A 14,222-nucleotide genomic window follows, 5' to 3' on the forward strand; every position below is an offset into this window, starting at 1 on the left:
TTGGGAAGACTGTGAGTCTATAAGGCAACCCCATGGTTGTTGAAGGTTATACCATTAAAGCATCTATGAGCTCATCATCATGTTTGCCTTTCTCAAACAGGGTTGTAGTTTGGCTCTTAAGTGTTTTGATTTCATTGGATAACACTTTGTTCCGAGATTTTACACCATCACATTTTCTTTTTAGTTCTTCATTTTCTTTTTGGAGAATATCTCGCTCATTTGTGAGTCTCTGAAATGAAATAAGACACAATTGCACAAAATAATTCAATAAATAATTCAACAAACATTTATTAAGCCACTACTCAGCACTGGGGAATGCAAAGACATTGATCACACAGAGCCTGTCCTCAAGGAGTTTATAGACATAGGGTATTGAGCCCAAAAGGGCTTCTCAGACCATATAGCCTAACTCCTTTGACTTTCAGCTGAGAAAACTGAGCCTCAGATGAGGGTTGCCATTTATCCATCTCTTCCCATAGGTTACTTCAGTCTTCTCCATTATGAGGTGAACGAAAAGGCTATATCCTTCCTATAGAGCTTTGAGGCAAATTTCTTTAACTTCACTGGTCATTTGCTATCTGGAGAATGAAAGAATTGTATGTTATGTCTAAATTTAGAAGTGTTTTAGGGATTAAAGCCTCGAAGGTACTAAGAGATTTTTTGATGAAACTATTTACAGAAATGCAAAATAGCATGACATAATTTTTTACTTACTTCAGCAGCTCAAAGACATGTAATTTCATTGGTGTGGGGACTCCCTCCACTAGTGTTGATCTCAGCCCTTCCTACACCTTAGTAGATGGTTCTTCATGAGTTGATGGGGCTGAAAAAATTCACTCTTTGGTGGCCCACCACCTATCTGGTGATGAGATCCTCTGCACTGGGAGTCCAGTAAACATTCTGCCTCAGATACTAGTTCATTCTGGTATTGTAAAAAATTTCTCTTTTCTCAATCTCATTTTTCTCTTTTGTAAAATACGAATGATACTAGTACTACTTGCCTCACAGAGCAATGGTGAAGAAAGGGATTTAAATGTTGGGAGATTGTTATTCTCAGCTAAGCTATTCATCAGTTGGCTGCAAAGCAGACTCACCAGCCAATGTCTGAACCCTTCCTAGTTGGAAGATTTTCCAGGGCTTATATTCTACTTACATAGTCAGTGAATAATTAGGGTCTCCTCCTCATCCCTCAAAGGAGGAAATCAGAAAGAAAAAGTGGGGCTGCTGACAAGAACAACAAAATCTGAGAAGTTCTCTTCCAGCAGGAAATTCGGATAACGCTGGAAGAAGTTTGCAGTGGCCTGCAAGGAAGGTAAAATTTTGGCATTTCTGTTACAGCCAAATAGATGCCATTAGTGCCCAAAGTATACATGCATCTCTCTCCTAGAACAAAAGAGAGGTTGAATGACTGCCAGTCTAGTCTCCAGGTTATCAGGAAGAACTGTGTTCCTTTCATTGAAGAGGCAATGGGAGAAGAATTGAAGAAAGTCATACAGTAGAAATGGGAAAAGATCACTGAATACATAGGACTAAGTAACAGCTCTTGAGCTATTCCAGAAGAAGAGAGGGCTTGCTGCTCTTGAGAAAGAAGCAAGCTACTTCTTTTGGAGGCATGATTTTATGGATTCACAGGGGCATTTGGTTGAGAGTCAAAAGAAGAAGAGGTGGTTGGGGATGCCCAGCTAAGAGATATTTGGATTTTTGTTGAACAGATCAATAAAACAAGCATTTATCAAATGCCTACTATACACCAAGCACTGGCTAGGTGCTCACAGAAAGTGAGACAATCTTTGTTCTCAAGGAATTCACATTCTAATGGAGTTATGCTGCCTTGTCCAAAGGTTTGGACCTGAGCGATGAAGATGACCTAAGATTTGGCAGGTTGAATGATGACTCGCTTCTTGTGGTCAGCTGCTCAAGGTACAAACAATATGACCAAGAGGAATTAAGAATGCTATAGAGTCCTATGCAAGAAACTGAAGATTGTAGGGGTTACAAGTGATATTTGCAAACATAGCGTTGATTGAAGACAAGGCTCTAGGTAGAAAGGCAGATATGATTAAGATAGGATTTAAGAATAGAACTTAGATTTCTGGATGCAGCTTAAACTATAGGAACGACAGGCTTCTGGTTAGGGTGGAATGTACTTGGTGAGGTCTAATAAAATGCATTTGCCCAAAGTCTGAACAAATCTAATAAAAACTGTTCTAAATAGAAAAGCAAGGGAGAAGAAGAAAACTGCTTCCATATATCCACCAAACTATATACAATCAGGATTAATTGAAGTATAGGAAGAATAATAGCATTAGAGATGCCCAGAAATTCATGAGAAAACACCAAGCCAGTCAGCCAACATGCATTTATATTAAGTAATATGTACCAGAAAGAAAACAGCAATAAAACCCACAGTCTCAGATGTCTATTTGCACATTCACAACAATTTTAGTAACAAGGAAAATTTAACCTTGCAGAGTATCACTGAATATGACTCTAGAAGGATATACCTTATTCAAAAAGAAAAAGATAGTTAAAAGGATTTGGGGGAATGTAACATTAATGGAGGTGCAGAGCCAGATCTTACTGGTTCCTGAAAGCTGATTGTTAAAATTTCAGTGTGTGCATTAACACTTTGGAAATCAGGAAATGCAAAAAATCAAAGCTTGATTTATTCTGTTGTTGATTGTATAGACTTAAGAAAGCAATGAAGAAAATGTCAAAAATGTGGATTAAATTTTAAAATGTGACTTGTGTGGTTTTTTTTTTAAATTCAGAGTGTAAGTCATTAAAAGTTTAGTAGCACACCTTTGACTTTATATATTCATGTGAAGAAACCCAGGACCTAGGGAGGGAGGAAGAGAGATCCACCATAAAGAATATTTGAGGGGCAACTAAATGGCTAAGTGAATAGAGAGCCAGGTTGGAAGATGAGAGATCCTGGGTTCAAATCTCACCTCAGAAATTCCTTGCTATATGACCCCAGGTAAATAATTTAATTCCAGTTGTCTAGCACTTACAACTCTTCTGCCTTAGGTTCTAAAGCAGAAGTTAAAGGTTAAAAAAAAAAGAATATTTGGGTTAAGATCACTAGAGGCAGAAATAGAAACAATATTGCAATTGAATTACAGAAAGTCTGGACAAAAAAGTAGAAACAAAAGAATTGTTGGGGAAACACAGTAACTCTGGAATAGAGGTATGATATAGCAGTGATGGGGGATTTCAATTATCCAGTGCTCCAACTTGACCCAAAGCAAAATAATTAACAACGTCTTGGTTGCCTTAATGATAATTGTTATTCATGACACAGAGAAACAGTAGAGAACATGTTTTAGATGTGATTTTCACCAATCCAATAAGGAACTGGTACTAGAGAAGAAATGAGGAGAACTTTAGGTGGAAGAAGTTACCTATCTTTGAGTTTATGATAAAGGAGAGAAAAGTCAGGAATATTCTAGCATGTACCCTAGATTTGGAGAAAACAGCTTTCAAAGAGGTTCAGAGAAAGGACAAGTAGGATTCAATACACTCAAATTCTATATGGGAAGTCAGCCCCAGAGAAGTGAAACCCTCAGAATGAAATTCTGAACATAAAACAGTTATGATAGGGGAAAAAGGAACAGTTGTCTAAAGATATTTTTATTTGTATATGCACATAGACTTCATCATCAACTTGGATTTTTTATTAGTTTTTTTTTTGTTTGTTGTTGTTGTTGAGGCAAACAGGGTTAAGTGACTTGCCCAAGGTCACATAGCTAGGAAGTGTCTGGGATCAGATTTGAACTCAGGAAAATGAGTCCTTCTGACTCCAAGTCTGGTTCTTTACCCACTGTGCTACCTAATTGCCCTTCAACTTGGATTTTTAAAAAGTTATCTACAGAAGACAAAAGAAATATAGAGTATAGACATATGAGCTGAGCATGGCAAGAGGAGCTAAGGGTAGCAAAAAGGATTCAATCTGTGGTTATTTTGTTTTGTTGGGTTCTTGTTGTTTTAGCTTTCCTGAGAAAGAGAGAAAGACCAAAGAAGAAATAGGACCATTGCATAGGACAGATGGTATACTACTGAAACATTGAAAGAGAAGTAGAGATTGCTCAACTCTTCTTCTATTTTTCTTTCCTTGTTTTCCCTGCAAAGAAGCATATTCTTTGGGTTGGAAAGGATAAAACAAAAAACGGGAGATAAAAAGCTGACTGCCAAGATAATCAAAGAACTAGTAACATAGCACCTGGTTATCTTTTATGAGTTCAGTTCATCAGGTCCTACTGAGAAGGCTCGCCTGGCAGATATGACTGCTAAGCCACTATCAATGATCACTGAAGACTGAAGAGATAGGGCACACAGGGGAAATGTCCCAATTTTCAGAAAAGTAAAAGTAAAGCAAAAGGAGGCCCCTAATGGAACACTCCAGGAACTGGTGTTTGGTTCTGCACTTTTAAAAGGCTTTCAATAACTTAGATAAAAAAGCACACAGAGGGATAGTTAACAAACTGGATGGCAGAGGGGCTTTCAAATGGGGAATAATAAAAGATCTCATGTAGGAGGTGGTGCCTATGTTATACTGTGAATGATGATAGGGATTCTAAAAGGTAGATGTCCTTGAGGAATATGAAGGACCACCTGAGCAAATACCCAGAGGTAGGAAATGAAGTGTTGTGTATACAAGGTACAACCATTAGGCCAATTTGACTATAATGGAGAGTCTGTAAAGGGAAATAATATGAAGAAAGACTGAAAAGGTGGATTTAAGTCATTCTGTAGAGGGCATTAAATGCCAAGCTGAAGATTTTGCATCTTATCTTAGAGGAAATAGGGAATCTTTGAAGATTTTTAAACAAAAGAGTGGCCTGGTAAGGTCTCTGTTTTAGTATCAATTTGGCAACTGTGTCAAGGATGGATTAGAATGGAAAGGTGCTAGAATTAAGGAGATGAGTTAGGATGTTGTTGCAGAAGTCTAGGCAAGAGATGAGGATATCTTAAATATGGTTGGAGAGAAGGGGACAGATGTGAAAGATGTCATGGAAGTAGAGTTGGCAAAGCTTGGAAAATGATACAATATGAAAGAAAAGGAAGGGCAAAGAATCAGGAATGATACCAAGCACCTGAAAGATGCTTTTAACAAAAATAGCGAAGTTTATAGGTATAGGTTTGGGGAGAAATATGATTTCCATCTTGAACATGTTAAGACAGTTGAGACAACTAACAGGACATTTGGGTGAATATGTTCAGGAAGAAGTTGGTAACATATGATGGAAGTTCATGAAAGATTTGGGGAGTCATCTCCATAGAGATAATAGTTGAGCATCTGGTAGCTGATAGGATCACAAAGGGAGAGAGTATATATATTGAGAGAATACAGACTCTCATGGGATGCCTACACTTATCCAGCTGGAGAATGAAAATTCAAGCATAGTCAGAATGGTGGAGGACTTGATGTCCAAATGATCAATTAGTCAACAAGCCATTAAGTTAAGCCATTACGCAGCAGATACTTTAATAAACACCAGGGACATCATGAAAAATAAAAAACATTCCCTGTGAAGGAGACAATATGTAAACAAGTTGACCATATCTAAATAACACATAACAAGATCTATATAGAGACAGAGAGAGTCTCAAGAAAAAGAGAGACTAGAAGAAAGATAAATTCAGAGGGGAAGGTACTACTAACATTTGCAGGAACTGGGAAAGGCCTTCTGTAGAAGATGGAATTTGAGTTGAGTCTTAAAAGAGGCCAAGGAAACTAAAAAGTAGAAGCATGGAGGCAGGGCACTCCAAGCATGAGAGACAGCCAGAGCAAAGGTATGGGGATGAGAAATAAAGTATCATTTATCAGGAATAATATATAGGTCCATGTAGCTGGATCATACCAGGCAGGAGGGTAATCAAGTTGAAAGATGGGAAAAGCAGGAAGGGGCCAGGTTATAAAGAACTATCAATGCCAGAAGACTACATTTGATCCTAGAAGTAATAGGAAACCACGAGTCTCCAGAAGGAGTGACATGGCCAGATCTATGCTTTAGAAAAATCACTGTGGTTGTTAAATGAAGGATGAATTGGAGTGGAAAGATTGAGGGAGAAAGACCTGTTGGAAATAACCCAAGTAAAAAGAGGATGAAGTCAGGTGGTGGCTATGTGGGCAGAGAGAAAGGGACATATCAAGAAATATTATAAAGGGAGGAAAGATAAGATTTGCCAACAGATTAGATAAAAGGGGGTGAGTGTGAGTGATGTCAAGTAAACAATGAAGCTAAGTCTGACTTGATGGTTGTACTCTCAACAATATCTGCTCTCTATTTAAAACATACCAACAAAACTCAATTGATTAAAAATATGATATACAAAGTCCACTCTGGCCTTGAATAGCATTAAATCCATTAGCATCACTCTTGAATAGAACTAAGCATGGCTTTTAAGTCAAAAAAAGAAGTTATACCACAACATCATATTAATCATTGATATAAATGAACAACATTAACTTCTCCAATGAAAAGCACATTAAACAGTTACTTCAATTCATAGAAACTTTCTCCTCTGATATCAAAATGCCATTTAGACTTGATAAGTATAAAATTCTTAAGTTGCAGCAAAGAAGACAGACTAAATGGTGTTGGGCTTGAACCAATAGATGAAGGCAGTACTTAAAAATACTTTGGTCTCCTCTAGGCAAGACACATCAACTCAAGGCCATTAAGGAAAAAGCCAAGGCTCAGCATATTAAGAGATCAATTGGCACCCTGAAGACAAAGCTTATAGGAAATATACATTTAGGGCCATTAATACCTATGCTTTATCAGTCTCCAATTATATTTTTGTAATGATAAAATGGATGATGATGAATTTAGAAGGTGTCCAAACAAAAAAGCATAAAATGTTAAGTAAAATATAAGACAAATCACCCCCAAAGCATTTATAGGAAGATTAACACTCTCTTGACAAGGAAACAAATTGATATTTTCAGAACACAGAAAAAACAAACTTAAGGTTTACAGAAATGTTTTTGACAGACTTAATTGCCTCATAAAGAAATAGTAAAAGCAAAAGAAATAGAAGCTGCTAGGTGGAGCAATGCATAGAGCCCTGGGCCTGGAATCAAGAAATCGTGAATTCAAATCCAGCCTTGGATACTTACTAACTCTATGACCCTGAACAAGTCACTTAACCTCTGTCTGCCTCGATTTCCTCAGCTATAAGATGTAGAACAATAGAATCTACCTCCTGGGTTGTTGTAAGGCAATTGTAAGGCTCTTAGCACAGTGCCAGGAACACAGTAAGCATTATATAGTGTTAGCTATTATTATTAAGGATTGGCCAGAGGTATATGTCACTGAATTTGTTAAATGTAACCAAAAGTGTTTTGTCACAAGATGGAACCTATGAAATGGCTAAAATCCAAGAGTTGAATCAAAAAGTACTCCAAGGAGCATTGACTCATTCCCCTCCTGAATGCTTCTGACTTTCTGGCCTTTGCCACAATGCTACAGCTGCACTTTCACCGTGGAATATCCATCCGTCCTCATAGCTCTTGACCCTGGAATTTCTCTCTGCCATGCCAGCCCCATTTTTCCATTGCCAAGTTCTTCCAGGGGCCCCCATTTTGGGAAGGGGCCCAGGCTAGACAACCTTTCTTCTCTCCCTGGCTCTCATTCTTCCTGGACTTCAACAGCATGCCCTGACTTCCTTACCCCAGCTTACTTTCAGCTCCATTTTGGATACTATCTTCCTTGACTAGAATATAAAGTTCCTTGAAGATAAGGGCTGTCTTTTTTCTTTCTTTCTGGCTTATATTTGTATCCCTAGTTCTTAACATAGTGCTAGGCATACAGTAAGCACCCAAATCCCACTTGATTGCCTGTCTGCCTCCATGGGTGAAATCCATGTGACATCAACCAACATAATAGCAAAGTAGTATAGAACAAATGGATTTAGTCATGCAAATTTGTTTATAGAAACAGAAAAATCTATGATAGCAATCCAGGATCAGATCATTGCTATCAGAAATTACAGAAGGATTATCCTTAAGGAGTCTAAGCATCTTGACTCATGCAGATCATATGACTAGCATTCTCTCCAATCCTCACAACCTCTCCAAGATAAGAATTGTGAACAATATATAAAAGCAATTTTACCATTGCCACTAAGAATTCTGAGGTAAAAAATTGGTGAACTTAGAGTTGAGAAATCCCCAACCCCTACCTTGTTCACTCAGCATCTCTTTCCTCACCATCTACCACACTCTATCGGGGCTGCACAAGCTGATCAACTTTACTCCAACCCTCCTCCTCCCCATGCCAAAGATATCCAAAAGGCAGAAGCTTCCTCTGTGATGCAACAGGGCTTGGTCAGAGACCTGAGGAATGAAAGACAAAATTCATATGTGTGGCTGTGTGGCACTCTACTAATACTAAAGGCAATAACCAGGCATACATCCAGGGCCAATCCTGTGCCTCCAGACATCAATGTGAGCCAGAGCCTGAGGGCAGGGAAACATGAATTGTCCAGCATGTAGGAAAACCAAGACAGCTCTGAAGTCCATCATCACCCATAAGGAAGGAGTCAGAAAATAATCAATATGGAACTACAAGGAAAAAAACAACTTGAAATTACCCAAGATCTCAGAAGGAAGAAAACTCATTTAAAGACCTTAAGCATAAGTAGGTAAGTTAACAGGGAAGATATTAATAACAGAAGAGAATATGGCCTACAGCTCAACTAAATGATTCCATACGTCTATGAACAAATTGCAAGACAAGGGGAAAATGAAAAAATACTTGATGAAGCAGAAAACTCTGTATTTTCAAGAAAGCATAGAAATACAGCAGGATGTTTCTGAATGGTTTGAAAGATAAAAGAAAAATTGTGAAAATAGAATTCATGGCCTGTACAGCAGAAATAATTGGCAGAATAGAAAAACTTTATTCTATAGTGTCAGGTCTCACCATAGAAACAAAAGAGAGAATAGTTGATTGAGAATGTAATACACAGAAGAAGACATCTTGGGGAACTGAAACATTTCACATCAAGCTGCAAAAATATGGGATCTACCAGACACCTTGAAGAATAATACCAGTTGGGTAAATTTATACACCAAAAGCTCACTACTTTTTATAAACTAACAAATTACAAATGCAGATATTATAAATGTAGACCTCAAAAAATTCTTAGGAATTCAATAAACTATACTGGAACTGGAGCACTATCATAGATCAAATTTTTAACTGCAATTACTTGGACATAACACTGATCCATAAAAATAAAATTTTTTTCAAGAAAAATGTAGGTGTGGGATTTTCCAGGGTGGGGCATTTTTATAAAGTACCATATAATTGGTGACTAACTTTATCTGAAAGCCCAGGTCATCAAAATGAAGAAGTTTTCTGGCTTTCTGGTTTCTTTGTTCTTTCATTTTTGAGCTTCTCTTCTTTCTTCTTTAGTTTCTTTCAATTTCTAGGACTCCTGGTAAACCTTAATGCAAAAAGCCTTTTTGGCCACCTCAGGAATAACAAGGGGAAATCATGCCTGCAAATGAAGCCTTACATGTTTTTTTAACATGTCAAAGTTGGTCTGAAGTTTCTGCATAACTCTCTCTGTTCAGTGATCAAAAGCAGGCATCAGATGTGAACCTTATCATCATGGTGCCTCTCCATCTGCTTCCCCTCACTGTAGATCTTCACTGTCAATGGTGTAATACCTGGAAGGAGTTGGTGGCTTCTAGGACTCTCATGACCTTGTTTGGCAACTGCTTTCTCTCTCTTTGTCCTCATCTCTTTGGGTTGGTCATTTCTAGAGACAGGAGACTTTTCACAACATTATTGATACTGCCTACTTCTTAGACATTTCAAAAACCTTTTAGTAACATGGAAGAAAGCAGCTGGTCATCCATCTGGCTGAACTATGCCGCTTTCTCATCTGCACATGCTCCAGTAGCTTGGAGGAAGCCATCTCCCAGTGTATACAGACCACCACCTAAGGCACAGCCCCTCCGTATCATGGCCTACTGGTCCCTTACACTGACCACTCAAGGTCAGGAGAGCCAGGAAATGTCTATTAAAAATACCTGAGCTAAGATGGCTGCTATGAGGGACCCACCAAGAGGTTCATATGGATACACCATCTTGGACTAGGTGCCAGAATGATTTTTTAAAATATTTTATTTTTCTCTCAATTATATTTGTAAATTAGTTTTTAACATTTGTTTTGTTTATTTTTAAAATTTTGAGTCCTGAGTTCTTTTCCTCCTTCCATTCCTTCCCCCTTTGCTGAGACAGTAAGCAATCTGATATAGATTTAAATATGAAATCATGCAAAACATTTTTCTGGGAGCAGCTGGGTGGCTCAATGGATAGAGAGTCAGGCCCAGAGACAGGAGATCCTGGGTTCAAATCTGGCCTCAGACACTTCATAGGTATGTGACTCTGGGCAAGTCACTACCCTCATTACCACTAGCCCTTACTACTCTTCTGCCTTATAACCAATACACAGTTTTGATTCTATGATGGAAGGTAAAGGTTGTTGGGTTGTTGTTTTTTTTAAAACATTCTTCCATACAAAGTTATTCACACTTATTCTTCATACAATATTGTTCTTACTGTGTACAGTAATTTATTGGTTCTGCTTCACTCTGAATCAGTTTATATAAGTCTTTCCAGGTTTTTCTGAAATTTCTGAAAAGAACTGCTATAAATATTTTTGTATACATAGGTCCTTTTTGTTTTTAATTTCTTTGGGATACAGTTCTAGTAATGGTATTGCTGGGTCAAAGGTATAGCAAGGGAGAGAATGATTGATAGGTTTTGAGACATAGAATCTTGCCTGAGCTAGTTGAATCAGAATTCCAAGGAACAGTTTTGCCAACTCCTACTCTGGAGATGAAAGGTGACAGAGGAAGGCGTATAGCTGAGACATCCTGGAAATCCATCCATCAAGCAACTGGCCTTTGAGGATCTACTGGCTATGGTGAGAGAAAATCTTCAGTCTTCTGGTGGATAGTTACTAGAGAGCAGAACTCTACTTTGCTGAGACCATCTGAGAATACCATACATGGGATTCCTGAAATCTGATCAACCATTGACCCTGTGTGTGAGATTTGGGGTTTGCTGTGGGATTTAGCCTTGATTGTCTTTAGTTTGATAGGTAGTCAGAGAAAGCTTAATTAGATAATTAAATATAGAGGGATAAGAGTCAGATGCTAACCTTTTCCCCTTATTCCATTCCCAAAACCTTTCCCTTACCTGTTAGTAAATTCAATTTTATTTATATGTGCCTTCTCCCTTTGTGTTCCTTTCCCCCTTTCCTAAAAATCATAACAGTTGGGTCAAAGGGTACATATATTCATAGATTCAAATTGCTCTCCAGAATGGCCAAATCATGACTCACCCTATAGTACATTAGTGTCTCATTTTTCCTGCGTCCCTTCTAACTTTTGTCATTTTCCTTTTCTGTCATAATAACCAATCTGATAGATGTAGGGTGGTGCCTCAAAGTTATTTTAATTTGCATTTCTCTAATTAATCATGATTTAGAGCATTTTGCACATGACTATAGATAGCTTTAATTACTTTGTCTAAGAATTGCCTGTTCATATCCTTTGACCATTTATTTACCAATGGAGAAATGACTTGTATTCTTATATATTTGGCTCAGTTCTCTATGTATTTGAGAAATGAAGCCTTTATTAGAGTCTTTTTCACCTTTATGATTGCTGTGTATTACTTTACATCCCATTCCCCCCCCATTTATTTCACTCTCATCTTCCATCTTGTCCATCTTCAAAAAGAATGATGCTTTATTGAGACTCATAATCTTTAAATCATGTAGAATACAAAATAGTCAAAGTATGGACAACTAGGAGAAGAAAGGTCTTTGAGGAAGATAATGTGGTATATGGTAGAAAGAACATTATTTCTCAATTCAGAAAATCTAGGTTCAAATCCCACTTCTAATGACTACTACCCCTGTGAACTTGAACAAATCTCTGCGTCTCTCAGGGCCCTCAGTTTCCTTATTTATAAAACAAAAGGGTTGGATTATATGGTCTCTGAGGTCCATTACAGCACAGAGTTCTCTTAATTCTATGATCATATCCTAAATCAAAATCACTATTAGAGCAAGAAGACATCTATAATATCCCTGTTATAGGAAGTTCTATTCAAGTTCTCCCAGCAATGCTTTCAATGAGCCTATAGAAAATTAGCTTACATCCCCAAACATTTAAATTCAACTAGAAAAAGTAGTCATTATTTCCATCTGTACAACAATGAATAGAACCTTTAACCATAAAAGAATAATAGCAGAAGAGTAACCTGTCCCAAGACTACTTCTATATGAACCTTATTCAATTAAGATGAGATGAGAGATTACGGCCACTACTGTGAATAATGACATTCCTAATGATTAGAACTGTCCAAAGGTGAAATGGGCTGGCTTAGAGAGAATAGTGGGCCTCCAAGGTCCCTTCTAGCTCTTGATTCTGTAAGTTACTATTTGATCTTACTGTATTTGGGAAAATATTAGAAGACTCTTTAGAGAGACTAGTGCAGATTGTGAACCATCCAGAGGCTTCTAGTTGTGGAACACAGTTACCACCATTCTAAAACAAAGTAGGCACTTAATCTGCTTGTTCCTCTCCTTTCTCACAGCCACCATACTAGTGCAGGCCTTCATCCTGGTCTTCAACAGCCTTCCAAATGGTCTTTCTACCTAATCTATTCCTATATAAAACCACAAGCCTGATTTCCTAAAACATCAATTTTATGTTGGTCTGTGACTTAAAAATATCTAAAGGCCTCCTTCCACTTCCCCCACTGCCTACATAATTCAGAATCTAGCACAGGACATAGACTATAGAGTTGGAAGGCAATTTAATTCAGTTCCCTTATTTTATACGTAATAAGGGTTTGAAAACTAACTGGCATTTGAGGATTTGTAGTTCGGAGGGACAAATCATCCTTCTTGATGCGGAATTTGGACTATATCTGAAAAGGTTTTTTTATCCTTAGTCCCAGTTAGTCTTTGCTGGGTCTATTTCCCAAGGAGATCATGGAAAAAGGAAAAAAATCTACACACTACAATATATTTATAGCAGCTCTCTTTGTGGTGGTGAAGAAATGGAAATAGAGGGAATGTCCAACAATTAAGGAATGGCTTAAACAAATTGTGGTATATGATTGTGATGGGATACTACTATGTCATAAGAAACACTGAGCAGATCAATTTTTTAAAACTTGGAAAGAACTACATGAGATAATGAAGAGTGAAATGAGTAGAACTGAGGGAACAGTATATATAGCTACAGATTTAATATTTGAAGAATAACGTGAATGTTTTCCTCCAGAGAATGAACTGAGAAGTAGAAACACAAAAGATATAATCTATAAAAAATAAAGAGGCACACCCAACTTGTGAGTCAGCCAGCTAAGAGAAAGAAGCCAGCTTTACATGAGCTCAGCAGCAGCAGCAACAGGGAAATTGCATCCCTGCCCCCCGCCACCCCCACCTAAGACTTAATAAGCCAAGCTGGAAAAAAAATTTGTGGCTCAAGGATGATAAAAGGAGAAAGTGAAGGAAGGATGAATAGCAGGACAGAAGAAAGAGAGATTAAGGTAAACTACTGAGCCTCTCTAGGCACCTTCAAAAAGAGATCTCTTCAAAAGCTAAAGAAAATTTCCAAAAATTTCACCCTAAATATAAAGAAGTCAGGGGTCACCTGGAAATATACAAAATTTAAATTAGAACAGAGAGGCAAATCTGTCCAAATTTTAGGAATTTTCCTAACTTGAGGGACTTTTTTTATCCTATACAAACACCATAAGACAGCTGAAAAACAGACCAAGTGATTCTGAAGACCATTGTTACCTCCAGGATAAATCGAGATATCTGTTGAAATAGGGTGTAGCTGATTAAATTTCCAGAGAAGACAGAATGGGAATTGAAGAAAAGATCTCACCCTCACTCACTCCCAGGGGGAAGAAGTCTGAAAAAGAAGGTTTCAGCTGAGCCCCTTCCAGAAAGGAAGAGAAAACAGAACAGATGCAGAATTTTTCCCAGCACCACCCACTGGTATTATGTACAGATAAAGAAACTGAGGCCCACAGAATTCAGGTTAACTTTGCCAAGGCAGGACCTCTCAATCCAAATCCAAGAAGGGCTCTTTCCACAATAGCCCTCAACACCCTTCAACAACCTTGCAATCTCCAATCCCTCCCCAGCTTTTCTAATCAAATGTATCT

General features: G+C 37.8%; 1 protein-coding gene across 5 annotated transcripts in view; it reads right to left on the reverse strand.

Moving 5' to 3' along the window:
- CCDC13 (coiled-coil domain containing 13) overlaps positions 1-14,222 on the reverse strand; it is a 111,473-nt gene that overhangs the window by 43,384 nt on the left and 53,867 nt on the right. For all 5 annotated transcript variants that reach the window (XM_007499791.3, XM_007499797.3, XM_001377184.5 and 2 more), the window contains exon 9: positions 53-229. In XM_007499791.3, the coding sequence (XP_007499853.1) occupies positions 53-229 (177 nt within the window). The remainder of the gene's footprint in view (positions 1-52; positions 230-14,222) is intronic.

This window comes from Monodelphis domestica, chromosome 7 (genome assembly GCF_027887165.1).
Source record: "Monodelphis domestica isolate mMonDom1 chromosome 7, mMonDom1.pri, whole genome shotgun sequence".
NCBI classification, from domain to species: Eukaryota; Metazoa; Chordata; class Mammalia; order Didelphimorphia; family Didelphidae; genus Monodelphis; species Monodelphis domestica.